At 36.9% G+C, this 14,942-nt stretch overlaps 2 protein-coding genes across 2 annotated transcripts; one reads left to right on the top strand and one right to left on the bottom strand.

Moving 5' to 3' along the window:
• Nucleotides 1-286: 286 nt before the first annotated feature.
• Nucleotides 287-2,868, bottom strand: LOC125187030 (glycerophosphocholine acyltransferase 1-like). The gene is made up of 8 exons (XM_048083537.1): nt 2,596-2,868; nt 2,304-2,423; nt 1,968-2,025; nt 1,801-1,901; nt 1,517-1,612; nt 1,344-1,437; nt 805-1,054; nt 287-722 (listed from the first exon to the last, which is right to left on the bottom strand). The coding sequence occupies exons 1-8, from the start codon at nt 2,689-2,691 to the stop codon at nt 383-385; spliced, it is 1,155 nt and encodes a 384-aa protein (XP_047939494.1). The 5' UTR covers nt 2,692-2,868; the 3' UTR covers nt 287-382.
• A 7,270-nt stretch (nt 2,869-10,138) lies between these two features.
• On the top strand, nt 10,139-14,305 carry LOC125190268 (protein PLASTID MOVEMENT IMPAIRED 1-RELATED 1-like). The gene is made up of 3 exons (XM_048087529.1): nt 10,139-10,247; nt 10,574-12,813; nt 12,924-14,305. Exons 2-3 carry the CDS (start codon nt 10,589-10,591, stop codon nt 14,083-14,085), a joined length of 3,387 nt encoding a protein of 1,128 aa, XP_047943486.1. The 5' UTR covers nt 10,139-10,247; nt 10,574-10,588; the 3' UTR covers nt 14,086-14,305.
• The last annotated feature ends 637 nt before the right edge of the window (nt 14,306-14,942 follow it).

Here is a 14,942-nt window from a genome sequence, read left to right as displayed (position 1 = left end):
TGTTTGAGTACTTGTAGTATCTTGGTGTGAAAATGACTTGGCACTATTATTCAACCACTTTCTCAGTTTAATTTCTTATATGCTTGATGTAATTTTGTCGATTTTGCTTTGGATCTTCACTGAATCCATAACCAACCAACATTATTCAATAAAACAAAACTGTCGATTCCAACTAATTTTTTTTGAGTAATTCTACAACAAACAAAAAAGGAGAGCTAAATTTTGTTCCTTTTTTTCCAACTAAGCTACAGTTAGACCAAATCTATGTAATTAGCACAAACAAAAATTAACAAAAGGGAAAATTCTATAGAAACCAAATAAATTTCTGATCACATAGTATACCACAAGACCAGATTTACAAACACTTCAAATTGTACACCTTCTACTGAGATAATGTTACCTTCGAACCATCGGTCAATTTCACAGAAGTTTCGACCACGACAGGCCCCATTTCTGTCTTCCTTTTCTGCTTCAGAATCACCTGTCTGGGCATCACTTCTAGAAGGAAGTTACCCCCGTTCCATATAGTCGCAGATACCTTGAGCAGTTGGAACGTCACATGTAATTTGTAGGACAGGAATATCGGGACAGTAAGCGCTGTTGTGGCCACAGTGAACACTGCCTGAAGCAGAATGAACATAAACAGCCGGTTCTGATCTCCCAGCAACCCGCTCAACCGCCACCATAAGTTGTTTGCTTTTTGTGCTTTTTTCGACAGCTCCCTATCACAAGAGAAGAATTGTATAAATATGAGTAGGTCTTGGTCTGAATGATGTATGTGAATAAGAGTGAGAGTCATGAAACCTGTAGGAGGTCATCACTTCTGGATCTCGCAGCAGTCTCTGTCCGCGAAGCACATTTACAATCAGAAAATAAAGAAGCTGCCAGACAACGTAAGCTGCTAAAGGGACAAAGAAAAGCCATGTCCACAGGTATGACTTCGTCTCTGCATAGGGCCACGCATAGGGCCACGATTCTCTATGAGCATCCCCATCCAGATGCATCGCCTCGAAGAATACGGGGTCCCACCATCGGATCGTGAAGTAAACTAGTCCTGGGAAATCAATTTACTGCATTAGCTAAGAAACGTGGTTGGACGATTATTATGTACACGTATACCAGCAATCCATCTTTTTTTTCTTATCATTTTATTCAGGGAGAAAGTCGATATTTCAACACAAGTATGGATAAAGAAATTGCATTCAAAAAAATTCTTCGTGTTTTTCTCGTAGCAAGGGTGGACAAGGAAGCGAAGGCATAATGCCAAAGTCGGAGAAATATTTTAGATCCAGTGTCAAACAGAGCCAGTATGAATTATCTCACAAAGGAAAACAGCTTCGTACCTGGCAACAGATGTATAAAGACACTTACAATCTTGTCCATGGAATTGAAAACTAAGCTACATCGCCAAACGATTAGTGCCCATGCCAAGGGTCCCTGCGCCCATTAAAATGTCCGTACAAAGTGAATCACGGTCATTAACATTGGGCAGAAGTAATATAAGCCAACTGCTTACCTCTGCAAATGAGAAGCAAACCATGAAAAGTTTCTCATTTGTGGGATAAAACAGAAGCATGATCAAGAATATCGTATTGGCATAATAGCAAAAATCCTGCACCCAAAAAGAACTTAAATGAGTCGCTAATGCCCCTCTTCTATTTTATGGTTTTAGCAGTCAAAAAACCGAGAAAAGAATACACAACTAGTAGATCGATGTGTATGAAACTAAACTTCCAACTAAAAACTTGTGGCACCTGAATTTATAACATAAATCAACTACAAAGATGAGTAAGAACTTACAAGTAGATAATAATGCCATTTCTTGTATCTGTAATAAATCCATCGAAGTGGGACAAAAATGACATAGAACAAACAATAGAGATATCGAACATCCTGTGGCCCTAATCAAAGTAAACCACGATTAGCCAAAGCTATGAAAACACCATGGAAGAGAAGTTTCTACTCACTTGCACCCAAGATGAAGCAGAAGCCTCCGAAGCCAAGAACACCAAGCAAGTGCGTCACCTACACCACACCACAACATCAAATCAAACACTAACAAAGGCATCTTCCAATACAATCTACATAGAGGCTGTTCAGTTTGCAAGATCATATATCGGGATTAAATATGTATTGAATTTGGTTCATGAGATTGAATCTCACAACTCAAATTAGATGGACAATCACTTGATAATTAGTTATAGTCAATCATATACTACATCTCATAATTATTTTGTCTAACAAACTGAACAGCTACGTAGTCGATATACTAATCATTTCTCAACAAATTTAAAGCAAGTGACCTTATTGATGAAGCTTTCATGCTCTTCAGCCTGTCTAGCGATCTTGACGGCTTGCTTCGACAAGATCTCCTTTGTGTGAACTGCTTGCTTCGACAGCATCTCCTTTGTTTGAGCAACTTTCTACACTCAATCAAAAACACAACCAATCAAGCACGCTATCGAATGACAAAATATACCCAATTCCAAATCAGGAAAACGCCTAATCTCATTAAAAAAACATATCTTCTGACCACGCACGCGAATGCAATTAAATAATAACGTATTAGATTTTTTTTAAAAATATTACTACTACCTTTTTTCGCTCTTTCAACCGTTGATCCTTACTACCGCATGAACATGAACCTCCGTTGGAATCATCGACCTCCGTCATATCTTCATCGCTTGCCATTCCCTTCAATTATTTACGATTCCTTCTTCCGTTTCAAGAAACTTTTATATTCTTCAATATTTGGGGAATTAAAAACAAGATCTTGACATGGGTTTTGTTTAAAATATAGGCGGAAATAAAGGCCTCTCTCTATCTCTCCTGATTAATTAAATTTATATAAAATTGGTAATCCCTAATTGTGGTTAATTTAAGTTACATATAGGAATACAATTCATTTCATTTTCATGCTTTCTACTTCATCAACATCACAATCGACTGAAGGTTTTTGGTAAATCAAGTTTCTATCAAGCTTGACTAAATAACCAATCTCAATTGATTCCTTATCGTGAGTCGTGACTAATGGGGCAGCCCATACTATATCCATCATACCTTCCTCATTCTCTTGTTTCATTAGCCCTTTATCAAGATCGAGCCTGTCACATCTTATCTTGTTCGTCTCCAATTATTATTGGCTAATTATTAATCCCATCCCACCCATATCGTCATAATTGAAATTTTTTATGCTAATTGAGAAATGAGATGCAATATTAGCCACTTATTTTTATTAAATAAATGGTCCAGATTTTTCCACATGGAAAATATCTATAGATTAATTAATTATGAAAGGGCAGAATGGTAATATCATGATACATTTTATTTAATAATTTTTTTTTCATTTTTAATTTTACTCCCTTAAAATCCCGCATTAGCAGTCCCATTGACTTTTCTGCCCTCTTTTTTGTAAAAATGATAAAAAATAATTAAAGAGGAGAAATGGTAAATTAACAGAGAGAATAATATAGAGAAGATTCTTATCAACATTATTGTCTCTCTTACTTTACCATTTCTCCACTTTAACTATTTTTTATCATTTTTACAAAAAGAGGACAGAAAAGTCAATGAGACTGCTAAAGTGGGACGGATGGAGTAATTTTTTTAAATTTTTTAAATTTTTTTTTAATTTATTTAAAAAAAATTAAATTTTTTTTGATTTTTTTTTAAATTTTCAACTACATATTCAATTCATGTCAACTACACATATATAATGTCAACTATGTATAATCCATGTCAACCACACACACAATTCATGTCAACTACACACATATAATGTCAACTATGTGTACAATCCATGTCAACTATATATACAATTCTGATATTAACTACACAATATAATGTCAACTACATGTACAATTCATGTCAAATAGTATTTATTGAATAAAGTTGTTGACATTTGATGTGTAGTTAACATGAATTGTATATGTAGTTGATAAAAAAAAATGAAATTTTTGTTTAAAAGAAATAAAAATTTCTTAAAAAAAATATAAATTTTTTTTAAGAAAATTAAAAAAAATTAAAATAATTAAAATAAAAAAAGTATTTATTGAATAAAGTTGTTGACATTTGATGTGCAGACTATTGACGATAATACCCCTAGTTGACATAAACTACATGTTGTTGATATTTCACAAATATTCTGAATAAGTGACTGAGATTGCATCTCAATTCTCAATTAGGGTCATAAATCTCAACTATTGTCTTGTCTTTTTATTTCTCAGCTATGCATACCAAATTCAACCATTACATCAGAAAAAAAGAAAGGATGAGAGTATGAATTTTGAAAACATGAAGTATACTATAACGACATGTGTGTTGATTCACTTGATGTTTTCAAATTTGTGTTGTCAACTAAGATGTTGTTAATATTGAACTATGTGTTTGAGCACTTGGGATCACCTGAGAGCATCTTCAATGGCTTTAGCCTTTAGGCCAGCCTCTCTCTCTCTGCCACGTCATCAGCACTAAAATTCCAATTGCCACATCATCATTTTAAGCAAATAGGCTAGCCGCAATAAAAGTAATTCAAAAACAACTAAATTTACGGAATTAAATTTACGATAAATTACGGAATTAAATTTACGAGACATATTAATTTCATTTAAAAAAAGTACATTCATTAAAAAAAATTACATAATAAAGAAAAAAACTATCGCCGTGCAGTCTTCCATGCCCACAACTCTTCAATTAAATCCTTTTGGAGTTGAATATGAGCATTCACTTGGCGCATGTCGGCATGTGCATGGAGGCGGCCGGCTTCATCGTGAGGTACCTCCCTGCGTACGTTGGCCCAATTAGTCAGTTGTGCGCCTTCGTCTTCGACGATCATGTTGTGCAAGATAATGCGGGCGTGCATTATATCGGCAATGCAGCCGACATCCCACAAACGCGTTGGACCCTTAATTGCTGCCCATCGAGGCTGGAGCACACCAAATGCGCGCTCCACGTCCTTGCGCACCGACTCCTGCCGTTCCGCAAAGTAGGCCTTCCTGTCCTCATTTGCGTGTCTGATCGTCTTCACAAAGACGGGCCACCTAGGGTATATCTCATCCACCAAGTAGTAACCTATATCATGCCGGTTACCATTGGCTACAAAACTGCCGGCCGGACCGATGCCCTGACACTGCTCGTTAAAGAGGGGCTACGAGTTGAGTACGTTGAGGTCGTTGTTCGACCCGGCTACCCCAAAATACGCATGCCAGATCCACAGCCGGTAATCAGCTACGGCCTCGGGGATCATCGTGGGATTCTTTCCCTTGTAGCCGGTCGTGTAGGCCCCCTTCCAGGCATCGGGCGAGCTTCACTCCCAATGCATACAATCTATCTTTGCCTAACATCTCGGGGAACCCATGCTGCTCCCCGTGCATCTGCATCAGATCCTGACAATCTTGGGGGATAGGGCTTCGAAGGTACGATCACGGAATATTTCAATCACGCCCTAACAGAAATACATCAGACATTCCAGGGCTGTCGACTCACCGATGTGGAGGTACTCATCCCACATGTATGCATCGCGCCTCCGTAGGCCAACTGCCCGATTGCCGCCGTGCACTTTTGAATAGGGTGTGGCCGGGTGCCGGCCGCATCGTGCACAGCCAAGCGGAAACACGAGATATCGTTGCTCCAAAGCGTCAACGATACGCATAAACGACTCCTGCGCATTCTAAAACGCCGTCACGAACAGGTTGGCCCCAAACCACGGGTTCTCTTGAAAGTAGTCGTCATATAGCCGCCGATGTGCAGCTACGTGATCCCGATCAATCACTGCTCGGCGGTGGACAATGGGTCGAGGGCGAGGTATCGCCAGCTGCAAGGCCCTTTGCATGTACCGCTCCATCTCGCGGTTCATGTAGGCCTCCAATGCCTCGTTCGTTCGCCGTTCGTACTCCTCAGCATCCCCACCACTACCACCACTACCACCACCCGCGTTACTCATTTGGCCTGGTTGTTCTTGTACAAAAATTTAGATAGAGAGAAAATTCGTTAAAACAAGTGGTGCAAATAAAAATGACGTGAAAATCACGAATATATAGTGTTTCAAAATTTTAAAAAAATAATAATAAAAAATAGCGCTGGCCGATCGCTAGCCTGCAATGGCGGCCAGCGCATCGGCCAGCGCCTGGAAATCGGCGTGCGCTCTCCTAATTTCTCCCCGAAGGTGCGATGGCCGGTTGCAATAGTTCGGCTAGCCGGTGGGCTAGCCGCTATTGGAGATGCTCTAATACTTTCTCTCCCCCATCCCCTACTCAACCCCTCACAAACATAAGTGAGGGGCCCACCATCATGTTTTATGTTTGTGAGGGATGGAGTAGAGGATGAAGTCTATATCATTTATGTCATTTATGCAATAAAATATGTCATTTATATATAAATGGATTTTATGTAATTTTTTTGGGAGAGAGTTTTATTTGAGAAGATATAACCATCGTTTTATTATAGACGATAAAGTGCAATTTAATTGGTACGTTTCTCCTTCAATTAATAGATTGAAGGTTTGAGTCATCATGGTGATAATGATAACGAGGAATCATTATTAATTACTACCCTACATTTAGTGTGGGTGCGGATTTTAAGAAAAGTAAAAAAAAGTGAGTTAAATAAGTTAGTGAATTATGAGTCTCACTCATGTATATTAGTTTTATAATAAAATGTGAGTAGAATTGATTAGTGGAATGTAGTATCTACTTACCATTTATGGTAAAAGTGACATGTGACTCTTATTATGAGACGACGAAATGACAAAATATGACTCTTATTATAGGACGGTGATAGTATTTTTTATTTGTAAAAGAAAAAAAATATCTTTTCCATATTAGAAGGTTTATATAGTCTCCATTTGAGATGAAAATTTAAAATACCCATTTCCCAAAAGCAACATGCCAAAAGTGTATATCTTAAAAACATACACCATCAACCTACTTTATTTATCTACAAAATTGAAGAGAAGAGGGAAAATTTAACGATGATTGTAAATTCTAACTCATATGTACCTTTTTGTACTTGAAGTTGTGCAAGTGGGATAAGGGAGAATAATTATCTTGGATGACATTTGCATGAAATTCTAATATGCGAGTACATTTATTTTTTATTGTTTATCTTTTTTTTGTTAATGATATGATTCCTCAAACTCGAGACTTTAAAAGATATGCTAAGTGAAAATCATAATCACAAAACTTCTTCACTATAATTTGAAACGAACATTTCAGTTCCAGCAGAGATGATTGGACCAATATATTTTGTGAAAGAAATTTGAAGGTAGCACTTAACCAGATTTCTTGTTGCAATTCAGATTCTTATAAATAAAGCTTAGAAAGCTTGTAATATGAATCGAATATCTTCCATCCATAAATAATTTTCAACATAATCTGGAGGCAGATGTTATTGAACATTTTTTTCACCAAACTCTTATACAAGTGAATTACCCAAAAATTCCATTTCATAGATTTAAATTGAATTCACTACGTTGCTAAAAGAAAATGAACTCATATTCGTTCATACCTAAAGGTTGATAATTGTAGATATAGCACAAAAAAATTTCATCGCTCCTATGTATATCCAATTTCAACCGTTGACAGTGGACCTAAAGTGGAACTCATCAATAGTTGAATAAATTAAACCTTCTTCGTTCAAAGATGCAATAGCTTCTCTGCCAATAAACCAGAAAACCAAAGAATGAATATAGTGCTCAAGAGAGTCGGTGATTGAGGAGGGAGAGAACTTACATGATCTTATGCTCCGGAACATTTAGTTGTTTGGCAATTTCTGCACGATGGGCTCCATTTTCTCTGCCACTGCAACAATTAGAAGAAGACAAGATAGCAACCATCAATAGAAGTGCATGTATATCTGTAATCATGGGCACATTTCTAGCAGTGTTACTACTTCTAATGAAACTTATGTGGCATTCCTCTGCCTATACACTGTTACATGAAAAAAAATGTCATTTAAAACGTATTATAACATTAAACACCTGTATTATTTCTGTTATGAATGCTATGGCACATAAATATCTTATGAAAGGTAGGGTTCAATGATTTTATAAATCTTGAGACCTCAAGCATGTGAGAGTCTTTAGGAAAATACATAAGCTAATAGTTGAAACCTCATATGTAGATGGATCAGAATTTACAGAACTTACATGCATGATGGCTGCTGCATATAGTTCAAGACAAGTTTATCAATGTCCTTCATTCCATCCACAATAGGTCGTACAGAACACTGAGACTGGAAGTAGATCGAATCCCTCAATTAAAGTGATTGGGAAGCATAACCATTTGAAAATTTTAACTGCATAATATAAACTTCACGCGGATGAATAATAAGTCACCACGTGGCAAAAAAAAGGACCCCAAAAAAGACGGCCAACAATTTGCTGGTCTTTATCTAGCAATTTTTCTTGTCCAGCAATATCCGACACACTATACAGCAATCTATAGATTGTTGTGTAGTGTTTGTAATATTGCTGTGTAGCGTTTATAATATTGCTGTATAAGTGGTGTCACGGTGTCACTTTAAGAGGGGTTGTCATTTTAATACAAACCTTATATTATGCTTTAAGAGGGATTGTCACTTTATCGTTTATAATATTGATGTATAAGTAGTAGTATTTTAAATATAAAGGTATAATAATTTTAAAATATTTTATGCTTTAAATTGAATTGATTTTAATGAAACTAATGTTAAAAATGGTTCCTTAAATTTTTATAAAAAACCTTTTTCATCACAAATATTATGTTTTGGTCTCGAATTAACATTTTCTGATAAATTCAATGGTCAAATGTGTTTTGATCAATTAGTGACTGAATTTTGAATAAGATTAGCCACATTAACCTAATTAATTTAATATTAGAATTTATAAAAAAAAAATTCTATGGTAAAAATTACTTAAATTATAATTTATAAAATATTTTATAAAAATTAAATTATATTAAAATTGATAAAAATATCTTACCAGTATATATTTTACCTATAATAAAAATTAAATTTGTGAATATTTTTTAAATTTCAATTCTATTTTATTTTTATTTTAGATAAATTTTGTAAATATTTTTATTATATGTAAAAAAATATTTTATGATTTTTAATATTTTCGTATATAAATTTTATAAATTTTAATATTGAATTGGATAGGTTAATCTAGCTAATTAGATTCATAATTATTCATTCATTAATTTGATAAAAAAATATTTGACCACTAAACTTAATAAAAAAATATTAATTTGGATCCAAAGCATTTCGTTTGAAACCAAAAAATAATACACTTAAATGCATAAAATTTTAAAAAAAAAATTAGAGAAATTAAGAGACTAAATTTGAACTTTAGTCCTTAATAAATTTACATTAATTACTCCATGTCATTTTTATGCAGTACAACATTTTCTTTATGAATTTATATGGCTGACCATATATGACAAAAACGGATACTTTTAGATTGCCTGTTATTGAAAAGCATGACATGCGTTGCATAATTTGTCAATATTTAAACCTAAGGAACAGTAATGAAGTAATGATTGTTAGAAATTAATAATATGTGTGACATTATTATTAACCACCACTAATAGAATAGCTTCGTCATCCTTCCCTTAGCTGACAGTCAATTCCTACCTACTTAAATTATTAATACTCCTACCACTTATCCACACGATAAAAATATGCGCTTTATTTCTCACTCCTATTAATTTCATTTGTGGCTTAATTATTTTTTTAAATTTATGTATACCCTTGTTTTTTTTGAGTGATTAAATTATGTATTCGCCATCACTTCAAATAGAGCAATGATAGTTTATGGTACGAAATTCTGAACTTGATTTTCAAATAGATCCCCATATTTGAGTGATGTTTCTAACACTAAGATATTGATAAATGGAAATTAACTTCTTTGTTCGAATTTCAAAATAATATAAGTAGTAGGAGTACATAACTTTTCTTTGTTCGAATTTCAAAATAATATGGTAGTAATTGACAGAAAATGAATAAATTTAAATTAGTAAGATATTTAATACTATTAACTAAACTTAAAAATCGTACTGTTACCTACCTACGAAGCACCAATCGTTTATCATAATGATTTTCTAGCTGGATTATTCCATAAATATAATTTTGATATATTTATATTTAATTTGAAAAATCACTATGCTGTCGTATAATTTCAACTTTGAATCGAGCATGCTCATGCCAAAATAGAGAAGAGAGAGAGAGAGAGCGCGCTGGATTTGGCTCCCAAATTTCTTCAGCTGCAAGAGGTAAGATTCCTCAATTCTCTTCTGATTTGCTTTCGCTCTTCATGTATTTTCGTAGTGAAAAGCGGAATAAGCTGAGGGATATGCTTTTCGTAGCTTATGCGTTTATCCGTTGACGATGAAATGAAACCTTATGAATTAATTCATGCGCTCGACTTCATTAATATATTTCCTTACTCAACATACATTTTTCGACCTGAATTAGGGAATTTTGAATTTTTCTCATGTTTTATCCAATTTTTGCAATGGATTGTATTGCGGATGCAATCATGGATTTATGTGTGTTGAAAATAGGTTCATAATCTTCAAAATCGCCTTCTTAATTTCAGGTTTGTGAGGAGACAATGTTGTCGAAAGCAGATGGCAGAAAGAAAATTGATGAGGTTTCACAAACGGGAAGATTCGCAAATGACCTTGAACTCATTAGCAAAGCCTTGTTTGCGGATAGGCAACAGCATAGGCTTTCTAGCTCGTCGGATGCTTATAGATCGGAGGCTGTTAGAGAATCGCCTATGCCCGAGCATAAAATCAAGGCGGAGAAAGCTAAGGAGAAAGAAAAGAAGCCTTCAATTTGGAGCTGGAAAGGTCTAAAGGCATGGACCTCTGGTCGAAACCGAAGGTTCAGATGTCATTTCTCACTCCTAGTCCATTCGATTGAGGGTCTACCAAGCCTATTTGATGATGTTTGTCTCGTTGTGCATTGGAAGAGGCAGGATGGTGAGCTGATGACATCCCCGAATATAGTTCATGAAGGGGTAGCTAATTTTGAGGAGGAGCTTATTCATTCGTGTTCTGTAAATGTTTCCAGGGGCACTACTAAGAATGTGGCCAAGTATGAGGCAAAAAATTACTTGTTGTATGCTTCTGTTTACAATGCCCCTGAGCTTGATTTGGGGAAGCATCATATAGATTTGACAAGATTGCTACCTCTAACATTAGAGGAATTGGAAGATGAAAAGAGCTCAGGGAAGTGGGCGACTAGTTTCAGGCTATCAGGTAAAGCAGGAGGTGCAACAATGAATGTCAGTTTTGGCTACATTGTAGTAGGAAATAGTAGGGAGCCTTCAAGGAAAAACAATACTCCTGGCATCCTGAACCTACGAGAGAATAGGGCGATGACAGAATCTTTCGTGGATCAGTCTCATCTCAAGGATGATCTAATCCTTCGTAGAGTGGGGAGTCTTCCTGCTACTCTGGATACCTTAAAGCAGTCTGAAGAAGATATAAAGGAGCTTCATGAAATCTTGCCGATGCCAACTTCAGAATTGTATCAATCAGTCAATGAACTTTATCAGAAACTGGATGAAGAGATGCCAAATGCTTCAGTTGAAAATAAGTTAGACACGGATCCATTTCCTTCACATCTTGACTCCTGTAAAGTGAATTCATTTAAACCTCCTGATGCTGATGAGAAAATTACTGAAACTGAGTGGGAAACTGGTGAGTTTGCTGTCACAGAGAAGGGGATAGAAGAGTTCACTAGGGAGCACATGAGATCAGAAGAGGATCCTTGTAAGGTTGCTTTAGCTTCTGGAGAGGTTATGGAAACAGATGGCATTGTGGAGGTAACCCTCAATAAGGAGGATATCCTTCATCCTTCCGCCAATGACACTGTTTACCGAAAGCACGAGCAGTCAATAAGAACATGCAGTTCTTCAAAGAAAGAGAATGCTGTGCTCTCCAAAGAGTCACTAATGAAAGAACTGGAGCTGGCACTGACTTACGCTTCAGATTTAATGAATGAGGAACTAGAGTCTCAGGATGATGAAAGTGAAGCTCCATTTGAAGACAGTTTCTCGAAGGAGAAACCACCTAACATGGATGATATTACTGACTCAGTAGCCAATGATTTCTTAAAAATGCTGAATGTAGAGTCCAGTCCATTTGGTTTGAGCTCTACAAGTGAGCCTGAATCTCCAAGAGAACGCCTTCTAAGGGAATTTGAGAGGGATGCTCTTGCCAATGGAGGTATACTCAACTTTGATATGGAGGATGATCCAATGGAAAGTGACAGCGATGTTCCAACAGGGTCTGTCTGGCAAGCTATGTCTAATGACTTCTATCAGTCATCACTACTGGAAGGTTTCCGGGAGACATCTCAGATGGAGTCAAATGCATTCAGTAGAAGAGCCTCAAGGTTAGAGGATTTGGAAACTGAAGCTTTGATGCGTGACTGGGGCATGAATGAGAAGGCATTTCAACAATCTCCATCTAGTAAATCTGATGGGTTTCGCAACCCAGTTGGCTTGCCTCCAAAGGATCTTGATCAGCAGCTTGTTTCAGAAGGTTTGGGTCCCTTTCTGCAAACTAAAAATGGAGGGTTTTTGCGCTCAATGAATCCCGCCCTTTTCAGGAATGCAAAAGGTGGAGGGAGCTTAATAATGCAGGCATCTAGTCCAGTGGTTGTCCCTGCAGAAATGGGGTCTGGTGTAATGGACATACTTCAGGGTCTGGCTGCTATGGGAATTGAGAAGCTATCCATGCAAGCAAACAAATTGATGCCTTTGGAAGATATAACTGGCAAGACAATTCAACAAATAGCATGGGAAGCTGCACCCAGTTTGGAGAGGTCTGTAGTTACTGCATGTGCATTAGTATATGCCGTTTTTGTGAATTTCGTTTTTCCAAAGATGTTTTGATTCCTTTATAGTTTAATTGATACATGCATTCTTGTTACAGGCAAGGTTTATCTCAGGATGAATTTGAAATTATGCAAAATATATGTAATGGGGAAAAGAGTGGTGAAGGAACATCCTATGGCCCAGGGTTAGGTAAGTGTGGTTCTACACTGCTGGGTGCTGATACAGAGTACGTGTCTTTAGAGGATCTCGCTCCATCTGCAATGGATAAGATTGAAGCTCTTTCTATTGAGGGCTTGAGAGTACAATCTGGTATGACAGATGAGGATGCGCCTTCAAATATTAGCACACAATCTTTTGGAGAACTTTCAGCCCTGAAGGGAAAGAGCGTTGATATCAGTGGAACCATAGGACTTGATGGGACTGGTGGATTGCAATTACTGGATATCAAAGACAAATGTGACAATGTTGACGGATTGATGAGTCTCTCTCTTACACTTGATGAATGGGTGAAACTTGATTCTGGTGAAATTGATGATGATGATCTTGTCAGCGAGCGGACCTCTAGATTGCTAGCAGCTCATCGTGCTACTTCTTTGGATTTGTTTCGTGGAAAATCAAAGGGGGAGAAGAGACGAGGCAGAGGTAGGAAGTATGGTTTGTTGGGCAATAGTTTCACTGTTGCACTGATGGTACAGCTGCGTGATCCTTTGCGGAACTATGAGCCTGTGGGAAATCCAATGCTCGCTCTTATACAAGTGGAGAGAGTGTTTGTCCCACCGAGGCCTAAAATCTATAGAACAGTTCCTCTAGCAAGGAACTCTAGTGAAGAGGAAAAGGAGTCGACGACTGCGACAAAAGAGAACATTACTGGAACACCAACAGAAAGCATAAATCGTGAAGAAGAGCTGATTCCTCAATATAAAATCAACGAGGTGCATGTTGCAGGTTTGAAAATGGAACAGGGTAAAAAGAAGTTATGGGGTTCTCAAAATCAACAACAGTCTGGGTCCCGTTGGTTGCTTGGAAACGGAATGGGCAAGAAGAACAAGCATCCACTAATGAAGTCAAAGGCTGTCGTAAAGAATTCAAGTCCTGCTTCTTCCTCATCTACTACAACAGTGCAGCCTGGAGATACACTATGGAGCATCTCTTCTCGTGTCCATGGAACAGGTGCAAAGTGGAAGGACCTTGCTGCACTCAATCCACATATTCGCAATCCTAATGTTATACTTCCCAACGAGACTATCAGACTGCGCTAGCATTCAGATAAAGGTGCAGTTTCTTTCACATGATTAGATAGATTTTAGCTAAACTGTATCCTGCACGTGGGTTAGACTGTGGTAGAGTTGTTAGTTTATCCAAGTTTGTGTTTAACTTAACTTGTTTTATTCATTACTATGAACAAGGAAGTGTAAAAATTATCCTGTCAATACATGAAATAGCCAAAATGGAGACAGGATTAAACGTCTTATTTGTAAATTCCTGACTTAGTGTAACACATTGATTAGCATTGCTGTAAAAGCCCTTTACCCCATAACATAAGATTCTCTTAAATGCCATGGAGAATGCAGTGCCTCTTCATATATTCTGGAACTCTGCAATTATGTGGAAATGGTGAACTGCTCAACAGTCAACACTCTCTAGCTGTATGCGTGCCTCTTTTAATTATCTGAACAGGCAAGTTGTGTAAACCCCATGCGACTCTATGTCGAAAGAGAAGAGAACTGTTGATTTGAGTTTAAAATTGTAAAAAATACCACTTCCTTTTTTCCCTTTAATTAGATGCCACTGAATTCCCAAGAATTGTCATTCCTAGTTGGGACATGTCAAATATCAACAGATTTACTGGTATAATATTCTCTAGCGCTGTTGCGTCTCCTTGTAAGGCTGCCTCTAACCTCTTCATCTCCATTCTCTCTTGAACATGAATGCATCCAAAAATTGCGTTCGCTTATATCCCAATTCTCATGTCTCGGATGTCTTTTTCTGCGTCCTTCCTTTTTGTGGCTGTTAATGTGAAAGCATATACATGTATAGTACTAGAAGACGTGTGCAGAAAACAAGTATAGAATCACTCTCTCAATTCTAAGAGCATTTGCAATGGTAGAAGGGTGTC

This window comes from Salvia hispanica, chromosome 5 (genome assembly GCF_023119035.1).
Source record: "Salvia hispanica cultivar TCC Black 2014 chromosome 5, UniMelb_Shisp_WGS_1.0, whole genome shotgun sequence".
Lineage (NCBI taxonomy): Eukaryota > Viridiplantae > Streptophyta > Magnoliopsida > Lamiales > Lamiaceae > Salvia > Salvia hispanica.
Note: the sequence above shows the minus strand (reverse complement) of the source record. Positions and strands in the feature narration are given on the sequence as shown.